We start from the raw sequence: 26,015 nt of genomic DNA on the forward strand, positions 1-26,015 counted from the left end.
ATGTTTAAATAGGCATGAAAGAAAAAACATACAGTGCAGTTGAGATTCACAGAAGCAGAGATAGTGACGACACATATCGTATGGTGGTTATGTCCCTGATTGTGAGATGACAGAAGACTGAAGAAACGGTGAAGTAGTGTTGATTATGGTAAATCAGTTATGGTCCATAAATTATACCTGTATTTTGCCAAATTTACCATTTCTAATTATCAAGTGGGTTTACAGATCTTGTCTAATTCACTATTGGGAGGTATGCAGTATGAATCCCAACAGGGAGTCAGTTGACCAGTTGTCATAACCACTCCTACACATTCAAATTCCTGCCTCAAGACATGCTGTCCAAAGTAAGGTTTCTTTGTGGCTTTCCTGGGGTTAGTACCTTAGATTAGGCCATGACATCTTCCTTCCACATCCTTTCCCTATTAAAGTGAAGTTATCCTGCTACGTGCTATGGAGACTTTAGGGGAGGGGGAGAATCACTACAGCTCCTACTTGTTTGTGACCTTGACATTAGGGCCACACTCCAGCTGCACTTTTCTCCCATGGAAAGGACCACTGGTGCCCATTGGATGGGCTGGTTTGGCCCCAGAGCCAGTCTTTATGTAGAGGCTAGAAGAAAAATCCTTTGTCCCTACTGGGAATCAACCTCCAGTTATCCAATCCATAGTGAGACAGTGTAATGACTGAGCTACCTCAGCTTATCTTTTCCCTATTGTTAGTTATTAATCATCCTATCATATGATGCTACATAATCTGAGCTATTGACTGTCATTACATAAACAATAAATAAAGCTGGGTATCACTAAAAATTTTCACAGCTTTCCTCAGTCCTTCAAGTACTGGATTTGTACTTTAAATAAGCCATGACCACTTGCATCTTCATCATTTTCAGTTTACTGCACACAGTCATCCTATTATATCATTGGGTGCTAAATAAATTCTGCAGTTAGTCCAATGTCATTAAATAATATGTGAATCAATCAACCAACCAACTGTTCTTAGTCCAAATTCAATTCATGACTTTGCTTTCAAAGGCAGGAACAAGATCTTGTCTTCTTTACTAACGTTTTGTTCCTTGTTCTCAGACTGCAGTGGGTAGCGCACTTGGAGTTCAGTCATAATAAGGAAGTCTGTGATTTAACGTGGGACAAGGTAGAAGTAAGACTGCCTCGGACAGAGAAATTGCGCTCAATGGTTCGAGCAGGAATACCTCATTCTCTTCGTCCTCAGATGTGGATGCGTCTGTCAGGTGAGATATATAATCTGTAAATTATCACTGTGATGAAAGGGATTGAAGGGTTCTTCGCTTTTTGGATGCTGTGTCCCTCCTCTTCGTCATAAACTACTTGATACTCATATTTATGTTGTCCAGTTTGTGTCACTCATTACATTAGTTTTTTATGAATACAGTGACAGTTTTAAAAAAACATTAGTTTTCATCCGTCTTGTCACAGTTGTTTGTCTGAGAGATAACACAATTCCTATGAAGTGAGATGCCTTGAAGTATCACCTACTTTGGAATAAGCAATTGGAATGACAGGTCATTTTTGAGAGTCACTCAAACAGTAGTGTTTTAGTTATTTTTAAAGAACGAAGAGCACTTAATGCGCCATATTATTGGTGAAACATTTTATCATTAATTTCCTTTGGTTTTTGCAGCCAGAGTTTCATGCTTAACTTGGCTCTTGTGGTTTAGCTTAATTGTGTGTCAAAGGTATTCCAGCATTTTGTCAAATGTTGCAGTTACCGTCTTCAACATGATTGTCTGTGGATGGTAAAGGGAGCTAGCTGTTCAGTGGCTCTGGTAGTGGGAGTTGAGTGGCATGAGTGAGCAAACAGAGAAGTGGTGTGGTGCTATCCAATGTGGAAGGCATCATGGCTTACTTCTAAGTTTCCTACTTAACTGTATGGCCTTACCACCATTAAACACTTACAGCTGGGTGAAGTCAGGTTTTACCTCCTGCTTCCTCTTTCTCCCCAAGTTTCTTCAGAACCACGGGGCCGTTAGATATTGCCGTCCCCTTCTTGTGCTTGTCCAGTCACGTCACTTAACCCCTTGCTGACCTTCCACTGCCACACTTATATAACAGATTCTCCCTCTCCTTTCTTAAAGTCATTCACCCTGCAGATGGAACAGCTGAGTTTGCCAAACTGTTGACACACCTGCAAAATACAACATGGCCGAATTCCAAAACTGAATTTGTTTTGTCAGTAGAATAGAAGGGGTTGTCTATGTTAGGGTACCAATTTTCGTTTTAAGTGACTCTGTACATGTTACTGGGTTCTGAAGAATATATTTTTGTCCACAGGTGCATTACAGAAGAAATTGTCCTCTGAAATGAGCTACAAAGACATTGTGAAGGCTTCCAGCAATGATGTACTTATGACATCTAAGCAGATTGAAAAAGACTTATTACGTACCATGCCAGGAAATGTATGTTTCAGTCATCTGGATAGCACAGGAATACCTCGACTCCGCAGGCTGTTGCGAGGGCTAGCATGGCTTTACCCAGACATTGGGTATGTTCAATAACCTCAGTGTAAAAAGGACCTCTGTTTTATGTTACCATTTCAGAGTGTTTGCTGGTGAAATTGTCAGGCTTGAATCCTTACCAGATGTTTCTGTGTAACTTGCATCAGTCATCTGGACAGATAAGATTGTTCACTTATGTGGGTTTACATCATTTTACAGTCCGTTAATCCCTCACTATATGAATGGGGATGTGTTCATTAATAATACTGTGACGTAGGTTGGTAATTACAACCTTGGTTGTCAACCCTTGATTTATTCACGTTAAATTAAATCAGATACAGAGGTCTACACTGACAGGCAACTCTCTACTACAACAACAGTATCTGAGTCATGTTCTCTGCTCTCAACGCGTGCACGCACACACACACTCACTGTCCTTCGAGCCTATCTGGTCCCCCGAGCTCGGTGCTTTTCACATACGCAAACACATTGGCCTGTAGCACCCTACTGGACACACGCTGGCCCCTCAGCCGCCACGGTCCACGGACCCAGTGCTCTCACACGCAGCCGACCTTTCCTTACTCAGCGCCACACCAGACCGCTCGTTGGCTCCACTCACTCGACTCTACAACACACTTATCGCTTGCCACCGCTGTCCGCAACAGCATATCGCTTGCAACTTACTTCTCCTACGTGCGATTCACAGCTCAGCTCTTTCCGCTCTGACCCGAAAGCCGATTGTCAACGGCAGTAAACAAACACAACAATGCCAATAAACAGATAACTAAACTGTTTCTTAGGTAACACAACAATGCACGTAGGAGTTCATATAGCATCTAAAGATGCAGACCAGGCAGCCTGGAAGTCAAGCGGCCCCTACCCTCCAGCGCAAATCCGCTGCACTCACGGCGACACGTCACACTAATTATACCCATGAGGATTAGGCCTTGGCATTTAATAATGGCCTAATTTTAAGTGCTCTGCAAGGAATATATAATGTATGATGGAAGATATACAATTAAAGAAACTTCTGTTTGCACTTTCAACAGAAAGTAATATATAAAAGATATGTAGATACACATGTCTACTGTCTTTACTTTATACCTTCTACTATTGTGTATTTTACTTATGGGTTACTCTGATGCAGTGCATTCTGCTCATGATTACAGTCATTTGTTGAAATAGTCCATTTTCTCCCTCTGAGTTACCAGTTTATGTCAGTGGTTTCAAAATTGATATGTGTTTAGCCTTTACAGTTACACAGAATATTTCAGGGGATTTATCACAAAGAATCTGTAATGGATGTGCCAATATTTTGTTAAGAGATTTCACGAAAAAAATTATACTGGTAGCTAATGTATTTGTTGCTATATTTTGTAGTTGTCTTCAGTTGTATTGTTGATATGTGTGGTTTCAGTAACTTGCATTTCTTTAAGAAGTATACTAATTTGTGAAATACTGTGTCAAAGTTCTTTACTGCATACAGATTTTGCCAGGGGTTTGACTTAATTGGGTATTTCCCTCCAGGCCTTTGCGCATTTAGGCTTGGTCTCCATAGCTTGGCCACCCTCGGATTTACCCACTACCTTTTTCCAGTACTTACTTCCAATGGCTTGGCCTCTTGGAATTGCCTAGCTGTCGGCTTTGGCCCCTCTTTCAAAACTTTACCCCTCGGGCTTACTTTTGTGGGCCTTGCCTTATGAGGGGTTTCCCTTGGACATTATCTTCCCTTTGGGTTTACCCCCTAGCTTTCCTTCCATGCTTACTTGAAAAGTTGGCAGTGGAACCACGGTTCCGGAGAATTTGACGTAAATACGTCTATACGGAAAGGAAGTTTATATATTGGCTTTATTCTAAATATTTCCTTTATACATTCTTTACAATTGCGTAAAGTTTGATTAAGACATTGCTTATTTAACTTGAATTAGTTACGCTTAAGATGGGTCTGTGGTAGCTGAATGTAATGAAATGTAATATAATGTAATGTAAGGTAAGGTAATGTAATGTTTTATAGGTAACAACAATGCCAAGTAAACATGACGTTTCTTAGGTAACAAAAATGCTGAGTAAACAGACGACATTCCCTAGGTAACCATTGTTACACTTTTTCGTTCCCCTTTTTTGTTACACTTTTTTGCCGAATGACCCTTCCTTATAGACGTATTTACGTCAAAAAGCTGACCTACTGGGGTTGTCCAGCTCTGGGCTTTGCCCATTAAAGGCTTTTGCCTCCAGGCTTCCTCTCACATCCCCTCCCCACACCATTCCCACAGTCTTCTAGAATGCATGGCTTTCCCCTTGCTGAGCTTGTACATGCCTTGGCATCCACTGTCCTGGGCTTGCTACCCCCAGGGACTTGGCCACCCTCATCCCATGGTCTTGCCCCTGTTGTTTCTGTATTGGTTAAATTGTCTAACCTAAATAAGTGAAAGTTCCCAATGTCGTCTGACCCTTTCTTCCACAGTGATTACATATAAAAGGGTGCCAGAATTTTACATGATTTCTGTAGGTACTGCCAGGGGACTGGTATGATGGCTTCATCACTACTGTTGCTGATGGAGGAGGATGATGCATTTTGGATGTTGAGCACCATTGTGGAGGACATTCTGCCAGCATCATACTATTCGTCTACACTCCTAGGTAAATCCAATTTATGGAACATGAGTCTCGTTGTCACTGTTACAATGGTGAGTTCTGTGTGACAGTCCACCATGATCAGTATGAAAAGCATACAGAATGAGACAGTTGAACATGTGTTGCAGGGATACAGGCAGACCAGCGTGTGCTGAGGACCCTGATCTGCAACTACCTTCCAGATGTGGATGTGACTCTCAAAGAGCATGACATTGAGCTCAGTCTCATCACTCTGCATTGGTTCCTTACTTTATTTGCATCTGTCGTTCACATGAAGATACTTTTGCGTATATGGGATCTTTTCTTCTTTGATGGTTCCATTGTTTTATTCCAAGTTACGCTTGGCATGCTCAAAATTAAAGGTACGCTAAACATTAGTAATGTTATTATTACATCTTAGCATCACTTTTTATTTAAAAGTGAAATTGGAAGCAAATTTATATAATTGCATAGACTGTGGATGTGCTACTATAGCTCAGTCAGTCAAGTGCCTATCTTTGGGATAGATGACCATAGTTAGACTCACAACAGAGACTGGGATTTTCTTCTTTACTATTGCATCCAGACTAGATCTAGACTGCCCAGGTGGGTATCAGACAGGAACAGCTTTACCTTTACCTTTATAAAGAATATGTCACAGTTATAGTAACCTTAATGTAAACAGGACTGAAGCTTCTAGGGATTGGTGGTGGACTCTTGTGAACACAATAATCAACCTTTTGGTTCTATAAAATGCAGGGAGTTTCTAGGCTAGATATTGATAGTTGCTTAATGAAGTTAGTTGGATGTTATAAATAAGTGGTAAGAAAATGTTGAAAGGATGGAAGAAAATTATGTCCCAAAGAGAGTTTACATTTACAGTTTACAAGGAACAAGGAATGTTAAGAATATGGAAGGAGATTACGATGGAAATGACATAGGCCTTCGGGACTAATATTTAAAATTAATGGTAAACTTTAGCATGAATACTTTGTGGTGCGACATCTGTAAGCTAAAAATAAGCTAATTTTGGTTTATCCATGTTTTCTTGTTCTTTGTGCCCCCTGCCCTCTCCATTGTCCCAGGCAACTGATAGTAAGGTGGATAATAGTATGTCGTATTTTATTTAAGTAACCGAAAGTAATCAATGAATTTATTAAATTTTGTTTCCAGAACCAGATCTTAGGCAGCTGGAAAATTCAGCAGAGATTTTTAATGCTCTCTCAGACATACCAGGTGACATTGAAGACGTCGATCATCTGTTAGATGTAAGAATGTTTTCAAGGCTTGTTCTAGCGCTCTGTGCAACTGAAAATTGCAGAAACTGTAATTTTCAGATTTTAAATAAGACCTACATTTTTAAGTAGTGGAAGTATTTTAATTTTTAAACTTGGGCTTTACTTCAAACTACCCAGTTATTCTTATCTACTAACTGTGGAAAAGAATGTCACTTCATTGTGAACAGCCGCTTTGTTTTTTAGTAGAGGGGCTTTTATCATTAGTGCTAACGTGTTCATGTCTAGTTCTGTATGGCTGTACATTGTCCAGCCATAATACGACTTCTAGGTTATCCCACCTGTCATAAGCATTGCAATGACCTAGGTACTGTGCATATGAGATGGGAAAATAGTGATTTTCCAGTGAATTATCAATATCCAGAAAGTTGAGTGCATCATTGTGTGCAAGTTCATTGCCCTGCCTCTAGCCTGGCAATCTCTGTGAGCCACAGGTGAGTTACACTTTCTTATACAGTAAGCTTCTTGCAAGCACAGCCAGAAATCATTTAACCTTTCAGGTGAAAGAGTCAGACACTCCTCTCATCAAGTTAGGATCCCTGAGATTTGGACTGCTAGTGTAACCAGTAAATCTATAGCCTAAACACATTACAAATAAAAAGTACCAGATTACAACATATACTGGAAATGCTATCTGTCGTTCCAAACTCATTTCTCTTATCTGTGTTCCTTTCTTTCATCCCTGCCCGTTCCATGCAAGTTTTCCACCATTCCAGATGTCTCACTCATTTACACCTTCTTTCCCCCATCCCCAGAATGAGTTTGAGGTTCTATTTTTCTGTTTCGATTACCATTGGCTTGTGCTGTCAGTACTAACAAGGGTTACTTGCTGCTCACTTCACCTTGAAGACGGAGTCAGTAGGGATCTCTTGAGTACTGTCTGCATATACAGCTGCCACCACCCAGAAACAGGATCTGAATTAGTAGTGAACTACAGTAGAAATCTTGAATTGTTGCTGCTAGGGGGTTGGGCAAGGCATGTGCTATGTTTGTAGATCACAAGAAGTGTCATTGGCAAACTTCTGTGAACTTGTTGATGCACAATCAGCACCTATAAAAAAACAAAGATTTCCTTGGCCAGCTGATTAACTGTCATTTGCTTAAAGAATGCTGTTCCAACAGAATTAGTTACTTACATTTTTAACCCTCTAAAGCAAACATCAAATATCTTATGTGTCATTCTAAAAATTGTAACACATTTGGTATTAGGTTATACTGACATTTTTCTTGTATTTGCTGTATAGATCTCATTTATGGTGGCAGCATCACTCAGTGATATGGTGATGGAAACTCATCGACGGCGCCACCTGGCATACCTGATGGCTGATCGAGGGGCACTAGTGGGGAACCCTGAAGCTGCACGAAATCTTCCGAAACAGCATCTTAGCAGGTCAGGGTACCTACAGAGACTGTGGCACTTCTTTGCATCTGTGCTTGCTGTATTTCATGGCTGTGTTTGCTATGTTCCTGCCTGGGCGTGGAAGACACATGACAAGCAGACATAGGCTGCAGTTGTAGGAAGAAAGCTTTGGGTTGCACTGAGGCAGTCAGCAAGGAGGATATGAAGGATTCCAGAGGCTCAGTTTATATAAATTATGATTATCATCGTATGAGGGAGTCAGGTACGTTTTTGACTGAAGAGGACACCATCTTGTTAAGATGTATAGGAAATTACACTTGTGAGGGATGTGCAAGATATGTCAAATAATGATATAAGGGGAAAATTAGAAAAATCTTCAGTGAGTGGAAAAAAGATGATGTTGGGATTATTGGGCCTGTAGTATGTGTTATTAAATGAGTAGCTACACAGGAGAATAAATCTGATGAACATACATAAGTCATGATAAGATAAAAACAGACTCTGTAATTACAGAGGAGAAGAAAACAGTTTGGGAAAACTTGAGCTATATTACACGATGGTGAAGAAGTAATGACACAAGAAGAAAGGTGCTGAAACAGAACTTGTAAGGAAGGTAGGGCCATTATAAAAGAATCAGTAACTGATAAAGGGAGAGAGGTCAGATTTCTAACCAGTTTTTATGCTTTTTCATCCATTGTGTGCCTGGCACATGTCCTGTCTATGTAGTCTTCCTCAATTTGATCACCCTGATAACAATTGATGAAGAATAACAATCATAAAGCTCCTTTTATGCATTTCTCTCCAGCAATCTGTCACTTCATTCTTTTCACTACAGAAATTCTCCTCAGCACTCTGTTTTCAGACACTTTCGGTCTGTGTTCTTCGCTTAATGTGAGAAACCAAATTTCACACTCAGACAAAACAGATAAATATATACTTTTGTATGTTTTAACGCTTATATTTTTGGACAGGAGACACAAGGACAAATAATTCTAAACTGAATAGATGAAAGCATTCCCCATATTTAATGTGCCCTTAATTTCTTCATGAATATAATATTAAATTGTTACTGTCATTGGCTAATTTTGAAATTTGCCAAGTTTTCAAAGGCTTTGTTAGCTATTGATTATAATTTTATCATGCATTCCGGTGATCAGACATGAACATATGCCAGGTTCCCTCAGTGATTACCTCTAGAACAACTTTCTTATTAATATCTAATTGAACATCTGTATTTTTATTTGTGTTGTCATACAGTAAATAGACCAGAAACTGATTGATGTGCCGTGTTCAGTTTGGGTTTGTTTGTGTGTGTTTTGTGTGTGTGTGCGCGCTCACATGCGCCTTTGAAGTGGCATTTGCTAGTGTAAAATGTAGAAATGCATCAGATAGATGTGCCTGTGTTCGCTTTACTGCAGATTTTGTTTAACCTTTAAATGACGGGGATTTAAATGCCAAAGTGGTAGCAGCCCTACGGAGTTTTTTTGCAGTTTTTTAAACTTTTGTGCACGCTCTACGGAAAACTTCAATATTATCTAAAGTAAACATGATAAATTGACAAAATAAAAGCCATATTTATTCGAATAGAACAGAGAATACATAGAGTTTTTTAAAAATGCAGTTAATATCTTAATTGCCTAAATAGGCCTTAGTAACTCTACTTTCTTCTTTGGAAGCTCATTCGACATGATAGAAGCCATGGTTGTGAACTAATGACCACACAGAAAAATTTGTTTCCGCTACTTCAGTGGATACACATTTTTTTCACCCATCATCAGGAAGAATGTGAGAAACTTTGAATAGGGGGTCTGAAAACGAAGCCTGAAACCCACTTGACAATAACAATGTTTATTCCTGCTTATGGTTATAGTTCCCGGGTTGACAGCTCATGTTGAACTTATCAGAACCCTAGAGAAAGTGATTCAATATTTGCAGCCCCTAAAAGAGGCCAAAAGACATAGCCAAGTCTACTTACAATGTTGCAAGTTTTGAGTTCCACACCGGGAACGTTCATAGGGCTGAGTACACAACTTACGTCCCAGACAGGGAACGCTAGTAAGATAAAGGTTAAACATGTTTTATTGATCTGTCTACTTTTGTAGCTATGCCAGAATACAGACATTGTACAATACTTCTGTCTTGAGTTGAAGACTGTTGAAGTTGCTGATGTACTGTCCCATTATACTCTCTTTTTTTTTCTCCAGTATCAGAAAAAGCAAACTGATGCATGGTAGTTGATCTGTTGAAATCTATTCTGAGGATGCCCAGTAGTTTTACCTATGTAGAACAGATAAAAGAAAATAACATAGAGCCTCTGGTTCTGCAGAGGAGAAAGAACAGATTGAGGAGAAAAGTGAACAAATAACTTTCAGAGAAAAAGTTTAGGGCATGTAAATTAAAATTCAACCTAAAGGGAAAACAGATTGGTTATGGCTTTAGCCTGTAGTCTCTTGTGATCACTGTGCGTAGTTCAAATGTGCAGGTTAGGTTAGCATTGCTGTGCATGCTGTTGCATCTTTACATTTCATTGCTCTTATGCTTTGTTAATATGGATATTGTGATGGTGGATTTGCTATTCATACAGTATGCTTAAAATTATTCATGATCTCTAATGTAATTTGTCCTAACTGTTACTCAGATTTAGTATGTACTGCTTTTAAATCATTTTGTGTTAATTTGCTGGCACAGGAATTTGCATGTTGTCACATTGTCTTGCTTCTTGTTCTATTTAACATTAAAAATTTTTACTCAATTTGCATGCTTGGTGTTTTACAGCTCATTGTTTGTGGTTCTGATAATTTTATCTTGCTTGTTAATGACCGTATTATTTTGAGGTTTAATAAATACATTTTTCTGTTCATGCCTCATTTGCTTTGTACAGTGCATTCACTGACAAAATTAAACTCAACCACGAATTGCATGGCTTACCACCAATTGCTAGCACTAGTTGCCACTAAAATTAGTTACCCAACAATGCAGCTATGTCTGACATTGTGTTAATTACTGTTTGTTTTTGTTCACGTGGGTGTTTTTATATACTGTTAAACAGTGTGTTTTATCTGTATGAATCGTATATGAAATGTAGTTATGATAGAAAGTATCAGAGAAAAGGTTATATATTTCCCAGAATTGTGGTTCCAAGCACAATAGAAATCCATGAACTTAACAATAGAGTCAGGTTTAATGGGTCACTTGTGGCCAAGAAAGAGTTGTACACTTACTGAAGAGAAACTAGATGAAATGCAAGCTGGATTATAACACACCACAGATATTACTGAGACACGTTGCACAAGAGACCAGCATCTTGAAGTCATCAGCAACAAAAATGAAGAAGCTACTTAAACTTTGTCTGTGCAAGGTGACTGTAGTTTATGCTTTGCAACCACGTGATTTGGCCAACAAGATTGCTTTCTGCAATTGGTCTTTGCAGTCAGTTCAACACAGTTGAGCTGACCCTCATTTGACTTTCTTTTCTGATGTAGCTTACACCACAAACGACTTTGGAAAGGATGTTGGTGAGAAAATAATATGCTGTGGTTTGTGGTCAACACATTCATTTGAACTTACCTCATCTGTCCTATTTATGGGGTTATTTTAAGGATAAAGTATGCATGATGAACCTCTATTCAGAAGAAGAGTTAAAGAGAAACAAGGAGAAATTTTGGTAGTTTCTCAGGATGAACTTAATTGGGTGAATTTCAACCGGTTTAAGCAATATAGACAATGTCTGTACAGGAACAGCATTTTCAGGGTGGCAGAGAAGTATTTGGCGATGTCTTCTTCAATCACCAATATTGTGTGCTTTTCCCTTGCTTCACTATCACATTTGCATAACATATGAAGTTAAAGGTGTTTGTGAGTGTTCAGGTTTTTGTTGCTATAAACTTTCAGTCTCAGATATGTTTCTCCTGCTTGTGGAGGTTTGTGGCTTATTTAATAATGCTGTATTTATTATCAGAAGTTGAGCAAATAATAATTTGCACTGAATTAGAAAGGAGTAAGGAGTACTGCATTGAATATGTTTAAGAGAGACTCAGCACTGTGAGTGTCATGGCCAAGATTTCAACTGAGTATATTCTAAATACAAACTAGACATGCTAATGCTTGAAGTCACATTCTGCTCTGAGGATTATCACAGCATCTGGGATTTGTATGAATTCTGGGGGAAGAATTAAAACAATATCCCAATCTCATCATTCACTATCCTCATTTAAGATAGCTGTTTCTGGGATTCATCCCAGGAACTTTTTAAATCCAACGATTTAATATGACTCAAGCTAATTCATTTGATCTGCTTCATCCAGCTTAAGTAATTTTTGGTAGAATGAGTTTTTAACTGAATGTAAGTCATCACAAAAATGGTAATAGTGTCTATAATTTTGTCATAAGAATTGAAACATTCTCTTTTTTGCAGTGATACAACTGATGCAGTTTAACTTGTTTTCAGGTTAGACAGAAAATTACAAAATTATAAGCTTCATGAGCAGTTATATAATGTTGAACATGTGGGCAAGGCATGTGAGGGAACATTTGTGGCGATGAGAGATGTTTACAAAATTTCAGTTGGAAAACCTCAATGGAAGTGATAGTTTTGGAGCTCTGTGATGCTAATGATGGGATAATAATGTTAAAATGCATCTTAAAGAAATAAGGGGTGTACTGGATTCAAGTTGTCTCTTCACCTTCAAGGGTCTAATGGTGGGATCTTGTGAACACAGTAATGAACATTCAGATTCCATAAAAGGTGAAGGATTTCTTGAATAGTTTCTGAATGACTGTCAATTCTGTGCACGTGGATGGATGGAATGAATTCTTAGGCATTTTTAATGAACTGTGTGAGAAATTCAGGAATGACTCGCAGTTTATTTATGGTTTATGCTGGTATAGACATACTGCAATGTAGTGGTCAGGCCTCACGTGACAAACTGTGTGACAGATTTCAAGTTTAGATTGCACATAGAGGAGAAGATTTTTGGATTTGGAGGGTTATGAGATTATGTTAAAGAAGCAGTTGTGGACAGCCAGCATAAGATTGTTGTCCAGTTTCGGGATTGGGCATGGCCTGACAACCCCTTGATATAAAAATTGTACATGTTAAAGGCTTGACAGATTCTTTTGAATGGCCCAAAGAAGATTCAGGATAGACATCAGTGACATATTCTTGTGAAGACACAGAAGTATATCTTTGAATTCTATAAAAGGTAGGGAATTTTGTGACTGGCTGAGTTGCTATTAGCAGTGGCCTCAAGGTTGAGGCCACTGCTCAATGAAGTTTGTTAGACATGTTTACTGGAGTGTTGAAAACAAATTAAATATGTTTCCACTTATTACACATGTCATAGTTCTAAATTAGGAAGTTTCAGGAAGAACTTATAATACCCAGTTCCCTTCTGCTGTTTCCATTGTGTAGATAAGTTGGCATAAATTGTCAAAACTGTTTAGCTTGATGCATCGTGGTCTTTACTTGAAATACATCTGACATAATCTCAGTGTTTCGCATAACCTTATTTGTGAAACTTAATTCACAAAATAAAAGTCTGTTGCCAGCTAACAGTATCAGACTGAACAGTAATTATAGTTTTGAGACAATCACCATATTGTAATTTTACCTTCTGCACAAATGAGAAATTAACAGGCGTAGGTATTTAGGTCTTCATGGCAATGTGAATGCAGATGATTGGTTGCTTTCTTGGTTGTTGTGCATACAGTTGTGCCAGCATGTTATAGGTACTGTGTTTCTCGGAATGTTGGCATACATTGCCAGAATGGTATGGCACAATAACTCAGAGGACCACCATCCATCCATATAAAGAGTAGTTTTGCTTTTCAAAGAGAAACGTGTGCATTGTCCAGCAAAGTATGTGTCAGTATTTTTCATATGAGTAACAGATGATCCCTATGGAATGGATTTAAAACCAGCTTATGACTTCTGATGCAGATTGCATTCAGGAGGTATTAAGATCATCTTGGCTGAGCACTGAGCTCATCATTTGTTACTGTCATCCTAAGCAAATGCTGCCTCATTTGAATTTACTATATCCTGATTCTGTTTGAGCAGTTAATTTGAATGTCCCTTTGTATACCATGTTCTAGTGTGTTAAGCAAGCCAAGGGACATTTTATTTTAGTACATTCTAATACATTAGGCATGGTAAGCTTTCTGTCCATTCCTTTCCAGTTAACTTTATGTAACCATCCTGTAATTTTATACTGCAGTTTACACAGTCTCCATATCATTGTTTGGCAAGATGACAATAAATATCTCTGTAAGAACAAGCTGGAGCCACCAAAACATGGTTGAATGGTTAGTATTCATGCTTTGTATTTGGTAGGTTCTGGGTTCAAATCTTGGCATAGAGACCACCTATCTTGATCGAGGGTTTCCTTAATTTTCCACCAAATGCAGGATAGTGCCTTAAATTACTTCATGATCACTTTCTTCTATATCTTGTCATTTGACACTTTATAGTCTGAGCTACAGATAGCATCATTAAATAAACTACAAATAAAATAAATAAGATGAGCCTGGTAGTACAGCCAGCTTCATATCTGGCATTAAATGTTGTGTTTTATTTTTGTCTTTTAGACGACAAATCAAGAAATCAAAGTCTGTGATACAACTTCTCTTGTTTGGAGACGAGACAAATGAGGATGATATCAAATCAAAAAACATTCGCCAGACTGGTATGTGTATTTTAGATAGTAGTTGTTACTATTAAAATATGTTTACCTCAGTTATGTATAAAATGGGCGTTGTTAAGCGGAAAAATAGTGACATTTTCTGAAGATCAACATACTTTTCTGCTTCTTCATCTCACCTATATGTTCTTATGCTTATATACTGTGTGGTTTGGTAAAGTATCTAGGCTTTCAGTGAATGTACATTGTAGTAATCATATACTGATAACAATAATTACACCACTTTTACATACAGGCACTTTTGTGGAGTAGTCTGCCTGAAACAGGGAAGAATGTGTATGGTTTAATGAGGAAACATTTTGAGAATATAATTTTGGAACATCCAAACTATGAGCAGGATTTGAACCTCTAATTCCATCATCTTATCTACATTTTTTCAAATTTGTGCCTTATGTCCTGTTTCAGTCTTCTGATAAATGTGAGGGCACAGCTCATACAGTATTTTCTATCCACATGTCATTTTCAATGCATTGTTCAACCTCTTAACACAAATGAAGATTTGATATTGAGTCATGGTGGTATAACTATATTGCTTCTGATGTCAAGCATTTATGAAAATATCAGAAGTCTGCTTCTTGCTCTCAAGACCCCCTAAGATGTCTTTGTATTGTGTATTTTATCACATATGAAATGTAAGTTAAAATAGTTGCTATCACCATTGCACAAATTGCAACAAATTATCTAAGTTGTAATACATATGAAACAAAAACCAAAAGTGTCTAAAATGGCCTTTCACAAATTTATTTAGTGTTCTTTTGTTCAATAAATTCTAATGTGTTTTCTATTTGTAGAAATACTTGTAGATTTGCGTGAGGCAATTCTACAGGTGGCTCGTCATTTCATGTCAGTGGATCCCAAACTGAACAAAGTGGCACTGGTGCCAGATTATAGTATGGACAGTCATGCCCGTGACCATGACAACTACGTCAGTGTTTCTCGCACACGTAAGAGACGTGCTAAAGCCCTGCTTGGTGAGTATATGAAATTAAATTGTAGTTTTATTAATTTTAATTTGAGTGTCATATTAAAGTAGGTGGCAAAAGGTTCTTCTGGCTAGATTAACTCCATATGTGAATGAAATTATTGGGGATCATCAGTGGGAATACATAAATTATTTATAGATTTCAAAAAGCTTATGACTCTGTGAAAAGAGAATTGCTGTACAATATTCTTATTGAATTTGGTGTACCAAGGAAACCGGTGAGTCTCCCTTGCTCTTTAACTTTGCGCTAGAATATGCCATCAGGAAAGTCCAAGATATGCAGGAGGGTTTGCAATTGAATGGGACACATCAGCTATTGGCATATGCTAATGATGTTAATTTATTGGGTGATATAAATACAATAAAGAGGAACACGGAAATTCAGAAAAACTAAGTACATGTTAGTATCTCATCAGCAGATAGGTGGGCAGAATTGTCTTAGGCTGGCTAATAAATCCTTTGAAAGTGTGACAAAGTTCTAATATTTGGGAAGAACAATAGCAAATCAAAATGATACTCATGAGGAAGTTAGGAGGAGACTAAATTCCAGAAATGCTTGCTACTTCTCAGTTCAAAATATTCTGTTTTCCCGTCTGATTTCTAAGAACCTGAAGATTAAAATATATTAAACAATAAATCTGCCTGTTTTGTATGGGTGTGAACATGGTCTCTCACTCTGAGGGAGGAACACAGATTGCAGGTGTGTGAGAATAGGGTGTTGAGGAGGATATTTAGGCCAAGGAGAGAAGACGATGGGGTATGGAGAAAACTGCATAATGACGAACTTAAAAATTTGTACTCCTCCCCCAATATTGTCAGGGTGATTAAGTCAAGAAGAATGAGATGGGCTGGGCATGTAGCGTGCATGGATGAGACAAGAGGTGTGCACCAGGTACTGGTTAGGAAACCTGAAGGGAAGAGACTGCTGGGGAGACCTAAACGTAGATGGGAGGATAATCTCAGGCAGAATCTATGGGAGGTAGGAGTTGAAGGAGAGTGGATTTTGTTGGCCCAGGACAGGGTCTGGTGGAGGGCTTTGGTGAGTTCGGTGATGAACCTTCGGGTTTCCTAAGCTAACGTTTTGCATTTCTGTTAGTTATCTTAACCTGTTAACTGCAACTGTAAATAATACATTTCTATGAATAACTTGTGTCTGTACTATTGTATTCTAATTTCACCAACTTTTTCATTATACATTCCCTATTCCAAGTTTATTTGTAGCACTAAACTATGTTTTATTAACATTTACAAAATTACTCTCTACTTATTTTGGAACAGATTTTGAGCGACATGATGATGATGAACTTGGCTTTCGAAAAAATGATATCATCACAATAGTCAGCCAGAAAGATGAACACTGTTGGGTTGGTGAACTCAATGGATTGCGAGGTAAGTATTATACTGATATTTCTTACATTTATGAAGCACATGTTGCTGTTGGGTATTTAAGATCTGCTGCTTTCATATTTAATTTTCAAAGTTTAAGTATTTAATTTGTTTTAGTCATCATCCATATACATATATTTCAACTTTAGCAAGCCATCACTTTGTAAGGTTACTACTGTAGTGTTCTGTCTTTTCACAACCTCCTGACATCTGTATATGTCTGCTTCTCTAAAGGCTCTCCATAACATGTCATATTTCAGAAAGTGTTCTATCAAGCTTCAAACAAAACTTGATGCAGGCTCTTTAATCACTTGAATATCTCATTTAAGAATGTTTTAGAACATGTTGGCATACCTTCACAAAACAGCTCCATAACACAAAATGGCATACATGAGGCAAAGTTCTTCTGGAAGTATACACTGTCATCACCTGACTGAAAAAACTCATACTGTTATCACAGATGTTGTTGCAGGAGCATTCTCATAACTCTTGAATGCCACCTCTTACATGACAACATATGTTTGTTATAATAGGTTGGTTTCCTGCCAAATTTGTTGAGCTGCTGGATGAACGCAGCAAACAGTATTCATGCGCTGGAGATGACAGTGTGTCTGAGGCTGTTACAGATTTGGTCAGAGGAACACTCTGTCCAGCTGTAAAGCAGGTACTTGAACATGGTATGAAGAGACCAAATTTTCTCGGTAAGTTTTTCCTCTTACGTTTTTTCACATGAGCTGTGAAGGGGTAAGTGATAGGAACATTCAAGCATGCATCCTAAAGTCTTGGTTAGTCTGTTGTTAAAGTGGCCTATTTGTTCCTGACTAAACCTGGACTGTAGGCACATATAATCTATTTAAATAAAACCTACTAGTCTATAAAGGAAACACATACTCTATTGCTGACATAGAATTTTGTTCTTTTCTAAAAAAATCCATGTTGTCTACTGTACTTTAGATATTCAGAATGATCTTGAAACCTGAGAACGTCATTATAAGTGAAATTCAGTAATATTTTACTGCAATATTCATTTTCTAAGTGACTTCGGATATTCGGCAAATTTTTTCCCTAAGAGATGCTAAAAATTATAATAAAATAACATGACAAGGCTTCATCAGAAAGCTTAGTGAATGATTCAGTTCCTATCCCATCATTAATCCCATTCAAATTATATATATATATATAGAGAGAGAGAGAGAGAGAGAGAGAGAGAGAGAGACAGGCGATAATACAACAAACAGGCCGATCAGTAAAAGTGCATGTGTGAGGGTTCCCGTCATATGTGCCACCTGACATTTTTTTCGTTCCTGTTCATCTTGTAATGATTCACCAAACTTTTTTCATCAAGTCTTGTTACTATGTTGCCACTAGTGCATTAACTAATTAAGTTTCCTGCCTTGGCTTTAATTTTAAGCACTTGAGGTAGAGTGGATACTCTTCACCTTTTACTGACATTATATGAAATTTATAAGTAACAAAATTCGCAAAATTGCTTATTAACATTATATTATGTGTAGCAGAATATTATATTGTCATAGCAGTGACACATCATGTTTAAATAAATAATATTCTTACAAATGATGACTCGTAAACTAATTGTATTAATTTTACTAACACAAAATGTAATTTTCTAAGACTGAACATTTATATTTGACAATACAATAATAAACAGAGCACAAGTTTGAAAAGAAACAAAGTGGATAATGGACAAGTACCATTACGTGTTATCAGTGTGGTGTGTGTAAGATTATCTCAGCTTCTTAACACACTGTACAAAATCAAGATATAAAAATTATATGGGGGTAATCCTGCGACGGGCCGATCCCTCGTCCAAGGAGTCCTACCGAATGTCCATAGATCAAGCCAATGAAAAAAAAAGTTGGGACCCGCAGTCCTCAGGCACTTGAAGAACGGGTCGTTCCCAGTATCCCAGTATGGCGTAATCCACTACTCATACAGGACTAAACTGATGAAATTTTATGGACCCTAAATTTGATTTTACTCTTAACATAGTTTGTGTTATGTGCAGGGGGCCCTTGTCATCCATGGCTTTTCATTGAAGAGGCAGCTGCCAAGGAGGTAGAAAGAGATTTTAGTTCAGTGTATAGCAGATTGGTGTTGTGCAAGACGTACCGTTTGGACGAGGATGGCAAAGTGCTCACACCTGAGGAGGTGATTATGACTGTACAGAATATAATAATACAGGTGTTGGTTGAGACTATTATGGCATGTAGCTCAGGAAACAAAGGAATGCATGCAATCAGTATCATGGGAGGTGGCTGAGTAACATATACAATAATAATATTAGAATTTAAGATACTGTACAAAAGAAAAGCTTGCTCTAAAACAATTATTATTAATTCTGAGGAAGAGGAGTAACATTTAAGTTAAACACTAATTGTTTTATATTGTTTAAATTACCTGTATAATATTTCTCTTATTACTCTGTGTGTTTAAGAATCATTAATTTGTGTAAACAAGAGATTTTGTGAAATATGACTGACAAAAACAACACATTGAACAAATCTGTCATAGACGCATGTTAAAAGCAGTACATGGTTCTTGTGATTCATTTTCATTCTCTTTTTTCATAGCTTTTGTACAGGTGTGTACAAGCCATAAACCTATCACATGACAATGCACATGCACAAATGGATGTCAAGTTACGCAGCTTAGTGTGTCTGGGACTGAATGAGCAAGTACTCCATCTCTGGCTTGAGGTTCTTTGTTCCTGTGTTGAAGTAGTTCAGAAATGGTGAGTTCTTTGTCACTTTCTTTTAATATCAAGATTCCTTGTTCTGTATTTCAGACTCTCAGACATTGTAAGGAACTTCCATCCTTTGAAGCTTTTAAAAATATCTTTGCACATGAAAATTAATATTTTATAATTTGTTTGTTGCTCAAACCATTTTGGGAGAAGAATCTTTCATAACTGCCAAACCAAGAAACTAATTCTATCAATTTCAACGGTATTGATAATTGTATCTCAGCAACATTCGTTGTTATCATAAGGGAATTTTACTTGAACATTGACCGTTGTCTAGGTAAAATAATATTTTGAAGTATGGCTTGAGATAGAAATAGTGTCCATACCGTGGTCCCCATTAAATAAAGCTAGTTCTGTTATAAGAAATTTTGCTTCTTTTAAAAATATCTCAACATATTATTTGGCATTTAAATGTCAAATATCTGGAGAAAACAGGAGACATTTTGATGACAGTCAAAATGTTGCGAGCTACCATTGTTACATGGAGAGCATGCTTGCTTTAGTGTAAGGTGCTGTCATTAGCAGGTTTTTAACAAACAGAATACTGGGTTATTTTTTAATACGTACTAACTACACTTAGGTCTTAGTTATTCATAAATAGTAAACAAATGTCCAGCTTGTGTTTGCCTAGTGTGGATTTTCTTATACATATAAAAACAAATGTCCAATACTGACAATTTTAATATATGCAGTCTGCCAAACTTGCTATAACACTGAACACACCAACACATGCTCACAAATGTTCAGTTTTGTTTAGTTTATGAAAATTATGTAATTTTTTTGTTAGTTTAAACTAAATTGCATACTGTTATAGGTTAACAACAACAGTGAAGTAAATATGCCTTACAGATATTCTCACGGATCTACAATTTCCTGGTAAAATAATGTAAAACTAATCAAAGATTCCAGATCTTAAAATCTTGCATACTATGCTGTGTTGAATATTTATCTAAAATATATAAAATCATGCATACAAACAAAACTGTTTACACTTTGAAAAGTTCTGATTTTAGATAAAGATTCCAGAGTTATTGCCATGTTAACTTTGTGAAACTTGCATGTGTGACATTTTCTTTTGTGTATACTTCCTGAAAACTGATAGCTATGAATTGCTGATATTAGGGAAGCTCTGTGCTTGTGCACTACTTCATAAGGAATCACACATTAAGATTGACAAGTGTTACTAAATTCTGTGACTGATGTCACATCCATTTGTTGACTTGACATTTAATGACCCTAATATAAACAAATTAAATTCAAGGGTTAGAAGTGAAGCATTTGATGATACTTAATTATTTCAGTGATCCTTCAAGCAGCTTCTATTCATAGGTTGTGCCATCTTCAGCACTTTTATGAAGTTATATGTATTGCAGCAGAGAAGGAGGTATTAAGGCCTGTCTGATTAATGTAAGACCTTGATTCTTATAGTTAATCAGGAACTCACTTTAGAATGATATGCAGAGGGTGATTTCTCATACATCTATTCTAAAAATTAAATCTGTCGGCATTTGCATCACCCGCATATGGTTGCAGGTACCAGCCGTGGAGCTTTGTATACAGCCCAGGCTGGGTGCAGATCAAGTGTGAACTCCGGATCCTCTCTCAGTTCGCATTCAACCTGAATCCTGATTGGGAATTGCCAGCAAGGAAGGAGCAATCGCAACCGCTGAAGGACGGAGTCCAAGACATGCTGGTGAAGCATCACCTGTTCAGTTGGGACCTCTAGGGCTCAGAATCTTGTCTCTTCAGCTGGGACCTTTGAGCTGAATGAACATATTTACTAAGCTATTTGATTTGGTTCTGTGTGTATGGGACTCTTGTTGGAAGATATTCCTGTTAAGTTGGTGGTGCAGTTTGTTCATATTTGAATTAAAATTTTAGAAGATAGAATTAATCATCAACCTTTACTTTTCATAGCACAGTATAAAATAGTAAAATTAAAAGGACTGTCTGTTCTAACATAATAACATACAGTAATGACATATTTAAAATTAAAATATGCAATAAAGTATTGAGCTAACAGCACCACAGGCAAAGCTTTAGTCTAATCACTGCAAAGCAATGTGGTAATTCATGTACCTGTTTCCAACAAAAATAGGAACCATACATACATGCTATTTAATATTTTGAGAAGAAACCAATGTACATTCCAGTTTTCTTCTATCTGTTAGTGCTTCATAATGTCCACTACATATTACATTGGCAGGAAACATGTGGCACACTTACCTAGTTCTGCCAGTGAACAAAAATCCATCCAACCACACTTAAGCGATATACATTTCAGATGAACAAAAATTTGTTGTTCAGGTCATGGTTTGAACCTGCATATTCTGTTGAATAGGTAGGTACTTTGGGAGACTCTCTCATAGGCAGCAGAAGGAGTTGTGTTTGTAAGAGGTATAGCTCCATAAATGGTCATAAATAGAAAGTAAAAAGAAAAATCATCTAATACTTCTTAACATTTAGTATCATTCTATTAGTATAAAAATTGTAATTTTTATTAATATCATAATGCTTCATTATAACTTATCTAATGCATAAAGCATTTGTTTATTTATGCTAAAAAGGTCCTGTTAATGTGATTGATATTTTTCCAGAAAGAAGTATTTAATTGGTTTCTTTACAAGATGTGTTTTGATTGTTTGTTCTCAGAGATGTGATTTAGTGGTTATAAAATAAGTATTAACAGTTTTTTGATTATTACAAATGTAATATCAGCTTATTTTAGATAATTTTCTGGAAGAATATCAATGGGTGAGTATGAAAGTAAGGCCCAACATTATCCAGATATGCTTTTTATGTGTAACATACATTCAAAATCATTTCCAAATATTTTTTTGTTCACTACTTCTCACTGCAGGAGCTTTATAAGCCACAGGATCTGCTTTGCTTAGTCCTTGGATTGCAACTGTAAACTAGAGAACTGACCATGAATATTAACATTAAATAGGAACTGTTTTCAATTACAGTGAATGTCTTATGTTAGATGTAATAATATTCATTTGTTTATAACTAAATAACTCCATGGAGTAGAGTCCTTGAGAAGCTAATAGCATGCTCAGCTAATCAGGGAAGTTCCTGCATTTTATGGTGCACAAAGATTTATTGACATTCACACAAGAGCCTAACACTGGTCCCTATCCTGAACCAGATGAATCCAATCCACACACCCAAACCTGATTTCCCTAAGATCGATATTAATATTTTCTTATCATCTACGTCCAGGTCTTTGAATGGTGTGTTTCCTTCAGGTTTTCCAACCGATGTTGTATAGATTTCTCATCCCCCAATGCATGCTACGTGCCGTGACTGTCTCATCCTCCTTGATTTGATCACTCTAATAATACTTGGTGAACAATATAAAATATTAAGTTCCTCATGCAGTTTTCTCTAGCATCCTATCACTTCATCCCTCATTAATCCATATATTCTCCTAAGCTCTCTGTTCTCAAAACCCTTAACCTCTATTCTTCCCTTAAAGTGAGGCACAAAATTATAGGTTCTTTATCTTCATATTCTTAGACAGCATATGGGGAGACAAAAGATTCTGAACTGCTTGGTAGTGAGCATTCCTGGAATTTGGTTTGCTCATAGTTTATTCATGAATTCATTTTTGATTTGTTACCATTGTTCCCAGATCTTTAAACTATGCCACTTTTCAAAGTATTTCCTAGCTACCTTTATATAATGATTGTGTCCTGCAGTCTGGTGATGAGACATGAACATTTTATTCAGTTCTCTCTGCATTTGCTTCTAGACTAATTCCTTATTAGCATCTAATAGAGATTATTTGTTCTGAATAGGAAATGTATCAGATGAAAGTTTACCTATGTAGAATTTACTGTAGATTTCTTCATCTTATTAAATTTTGATTAACCTAATTAGTTTCATTCATATACCAAATTCAGTGAGAATGTAAAGTGCAGTTGTTGGGAAGTGGATAAGGGTTAACTGAATGACTAGGCCAACCAGATCAGAGGAATGAAATCTAGGCCACTGAAGAGTTATATGGTTTTAACAAGACCAACATCAACACCTTCACTGCTGAGAGAACCTTATGAGAATCTTACAAGTGAAGAAGGTTGATATGGTAAGATACCACACATGGGGAAACAAGAATTGCTCACATTATTTTGGAACAGCTCATGAACAGTGCTGGGTATTTTTTCATGCAACTAAAATTAACATAATTATAGGAGAGTTCTTAATTAATTTAATTTTTCTTTTCTGTATTGATTAGCCTGTCTGTTGGAAAGAGGTATGACATAAAGTTGTATGTGTGCTGAAATCATTCCTCATAGCATGTTGACAGCTCCTATTATACATGTATCCATATATCTGCCAGTTTCACAAATGTACAGATTCTGAGAATTCCCATTACAAAATAATTGTAACATTTTATGTGTTTAATGTACAAAGTATGATCTTGTATCTACAGTATTAGTATTTATTATTGTGTATATAATGTTGTTGAAATGTATGTGTATGCTCGGTATCAGTCACACAATCAGTAAATCAGTTCTGTATGCAATGTCACATTTTAGAATGTAAATGTAAATAATGTTCCCAAATTTACAATAACAAAACATGCTGTGCCAACATATATATTTGTATGTGTATATATATATATATTTTTTACGGTGAGTTTATTTTTACGTAGTATGCAGTTCTAAAGAATGTATTGTGAAGTATCAAATATTATTTGTTGTGATTTATTAAATTGTTGTTACTCTGACCGTCCATTTGCAGTTTGCAACAACATTGCATTGTTTTGTTAGTCAAGTAGCATAGACGGTATCTGCTTTGTTAAAGTTGCAGTTTTCTTTTTGGTGCGTCCTTTTGTTTTAACATGTTGACCATCTTGTCTGGTAGATAACATTTTTTCTACAAAGAATTTTGTCATTCTCAGGTGATAAAGGAATGAGGCAACAAAACATATTGCCAGTGCATCACCCAGAAATTTCAAGCATTGTAAATGTGAAATAAAACAATTCTTTGCCTTATTTCAACATAACATTTTTCCTTAATTTTTTATGTATTCTTTTTGTTTTTATGTTTTATGATAAAGGAACTGACAAGCATAACATTATGTACCATCAGAATAACAGCCCCTGTGCTTGATAATGTTTACTTCAATGCTATGGATGATTATGTAAATGCTGTATCCACTGAGTAGACATAATATATGATGAGAGGATGTTGTGTGTAGTACAAATGAATAGGAAGAAAGCAATTATTATGTGCTTGAAGGTACTGTCAAGTTAATATGCACAGATTAAGAAAAAAAACAAAATTTCAACTGTGGTAACTTCTGTTTTGACCGAGGTTCTGAATCTTGTCTGTTGCATACAAATCGGGCACATTATGGTGGCATGAAGGATGCCATTTTGTGTTCTGATGAGACTCAGATGTTTCGTCTTTGCTGCCACATGTCTGCTAACAGCATACTTTCTTGTGATAGACTTGTATACTACATCCTGAAAGAATGTGTGGTGCCACGGCAGCTGAGAAATACCAAGTCACAACGTAGCATATACAGACATCAGTCATGGCATTAGTGCCTTCCATAACTTTGAAATTTTCAGCTTCTTCACTGGCATCAAAGACATTTTGAAGGTCGTTTCACTGAGCTAATAAATCCTTTTAAAATGTGAAAAAGTAAAAAGGGTTCATTCATGTGAAGATTAGGATCATACTAAATTCAGGGAATGCTTGCTATCATGTAATTCAGAAGTTTTTGTCTTCCTGTATGTCTGAGTACATGAAGGTTAAAATATACAAAACTATAATTTTACCAGTTGTTTTATCTGTGTGTGAAACTTTGGTCTGTCACATAAGGGAAGAACACAGTTTGAGGGTATTTGAGAACAGGATGCTGAGAAGAATATTTGGACATAAGGGGGATGAATGTTGTGTAATGAGGGCTCTATAATTTTTACTCTTCACCGAGTATTATGCATGCAGTATTTCCCACATATTTTTTCTTCAGTCAGGTATTAAAAAGACAAGATTGACAAGTATATATCATGGTGCTTGAATGTTCATTGCAGCCAATAAATATCATGTAGCAGTTTTGAGACAAGAAGACACAAAATGTTTCTACTACTTTGAAAAGGTTTGTTCGAGATTTGAGTTTTTCAAGGTGATGAAAATGTGAATTCTGGCCATCTTTGTTATGATTCTGTATAATTTTGTAGGTTGTTATAAGTGTTACCGAGGAACATATTGCCTACATCTTTAACGTCCTACCTACAAGGTTATATGGTATCACAACTCAGAATATCCCAATCCACAAAGATTTGATCGAGCTCTTGATATTACTGATTGGCAGTTTGTACTTACAACATGACACTTGCTTCAGAAGAAAGTACATTTGCTGTTATGTGCATGGGACCAGAATGAAATATTTCACTGATAGCTAACAGTTTTTCACATTAACAGTTA

At 36.8% G+C, this 26,015-nt stretch overlaps 1 protein-coding gene across 2 annotated transcripts in view; it reads left to right on the top strand.

The window, feature by feature from the left end:
• LOC110829036 (small G protein signaling modulator 3 homolog) overlaps positions 1 to 25,365 on the top strand; it is a 34,576-nt gene extending 9,211 nt beyond the window's left edge. For both annotated transcript variants that reach the window (XM_022062320.2, XM_022062318.2), the window contains exons 4-16: positions 1,086 to 1,249; positions 2,310 to 2,520; positions 4,983 to 5,113; positions 5,236 to 5,469; positions 6,260 to 6,354; positions 7,626 to 7,771; positions 14,327 to 14,424; positions 15,231 to 15,410; positions 16,700 to 16,810; positions 17,341 to 17,508; positions 18,834 to 18,976; positions 19,399 to 19,559; positions 21,105 to 25,365. In XM_022062320.2, coding sequence (XP_021918012.1) covers positions 1,086 to 1,249; positions 2,310 to 2,520; positions 4,983 to 5,113; positions 5,236 to 5,469; positions 6,260 to 6,354; positions 7,626 to 7,771; positions 14,327 to 14,424; positions 15,231 to 15,410; positions 16,700 to 16,810; positions 17,341 to 17,508; positions 18,834 to 18,976; positions 19,399 to 19,559; positions 21,105 to 21,297 — 2,035 coding nt within the window. In that variant the 3' untranslated portion in view covers positions 21,298 to 25,365. The remainder of the gene's footprint in view (positions 1 to 1,085; positions 1,250 to 2,309; positions 2,521 to 4,982; positions 5,114 to 5,235; positions 5,470 to 6,259; positions 6,355 to 7,625; positions 7,772 to 14,326; positions 14,425 to 15,230; positions 15,411 to 16,699; positions 16,811 to 17,340; positions 17,509 to 18,833; positions 18,977 to 19,398; positions 19,560 to 21,104) is intronic.
• The last annotated feature ends 650 nt before the right edge of the window (positions 25,366 to 26,015 follow it).

Source organism: Zootermopsis nevadensis, unplaced genomic scaffold (assembly GCF_977971745.1).
Source record: "Zootermopsis nevadensis isolate Lab colony 2312 unplaced genomic scaffold, Znev_1.0 Znev_ptg000002l, whole genome shotgun sequence".
Lineage (NCBI taxonomy): Eukaryota > Metazoa > Arthropoda > Insecta > Blattodea > Termopsidae > Zootermopsis > Zootermopsis nevadensis.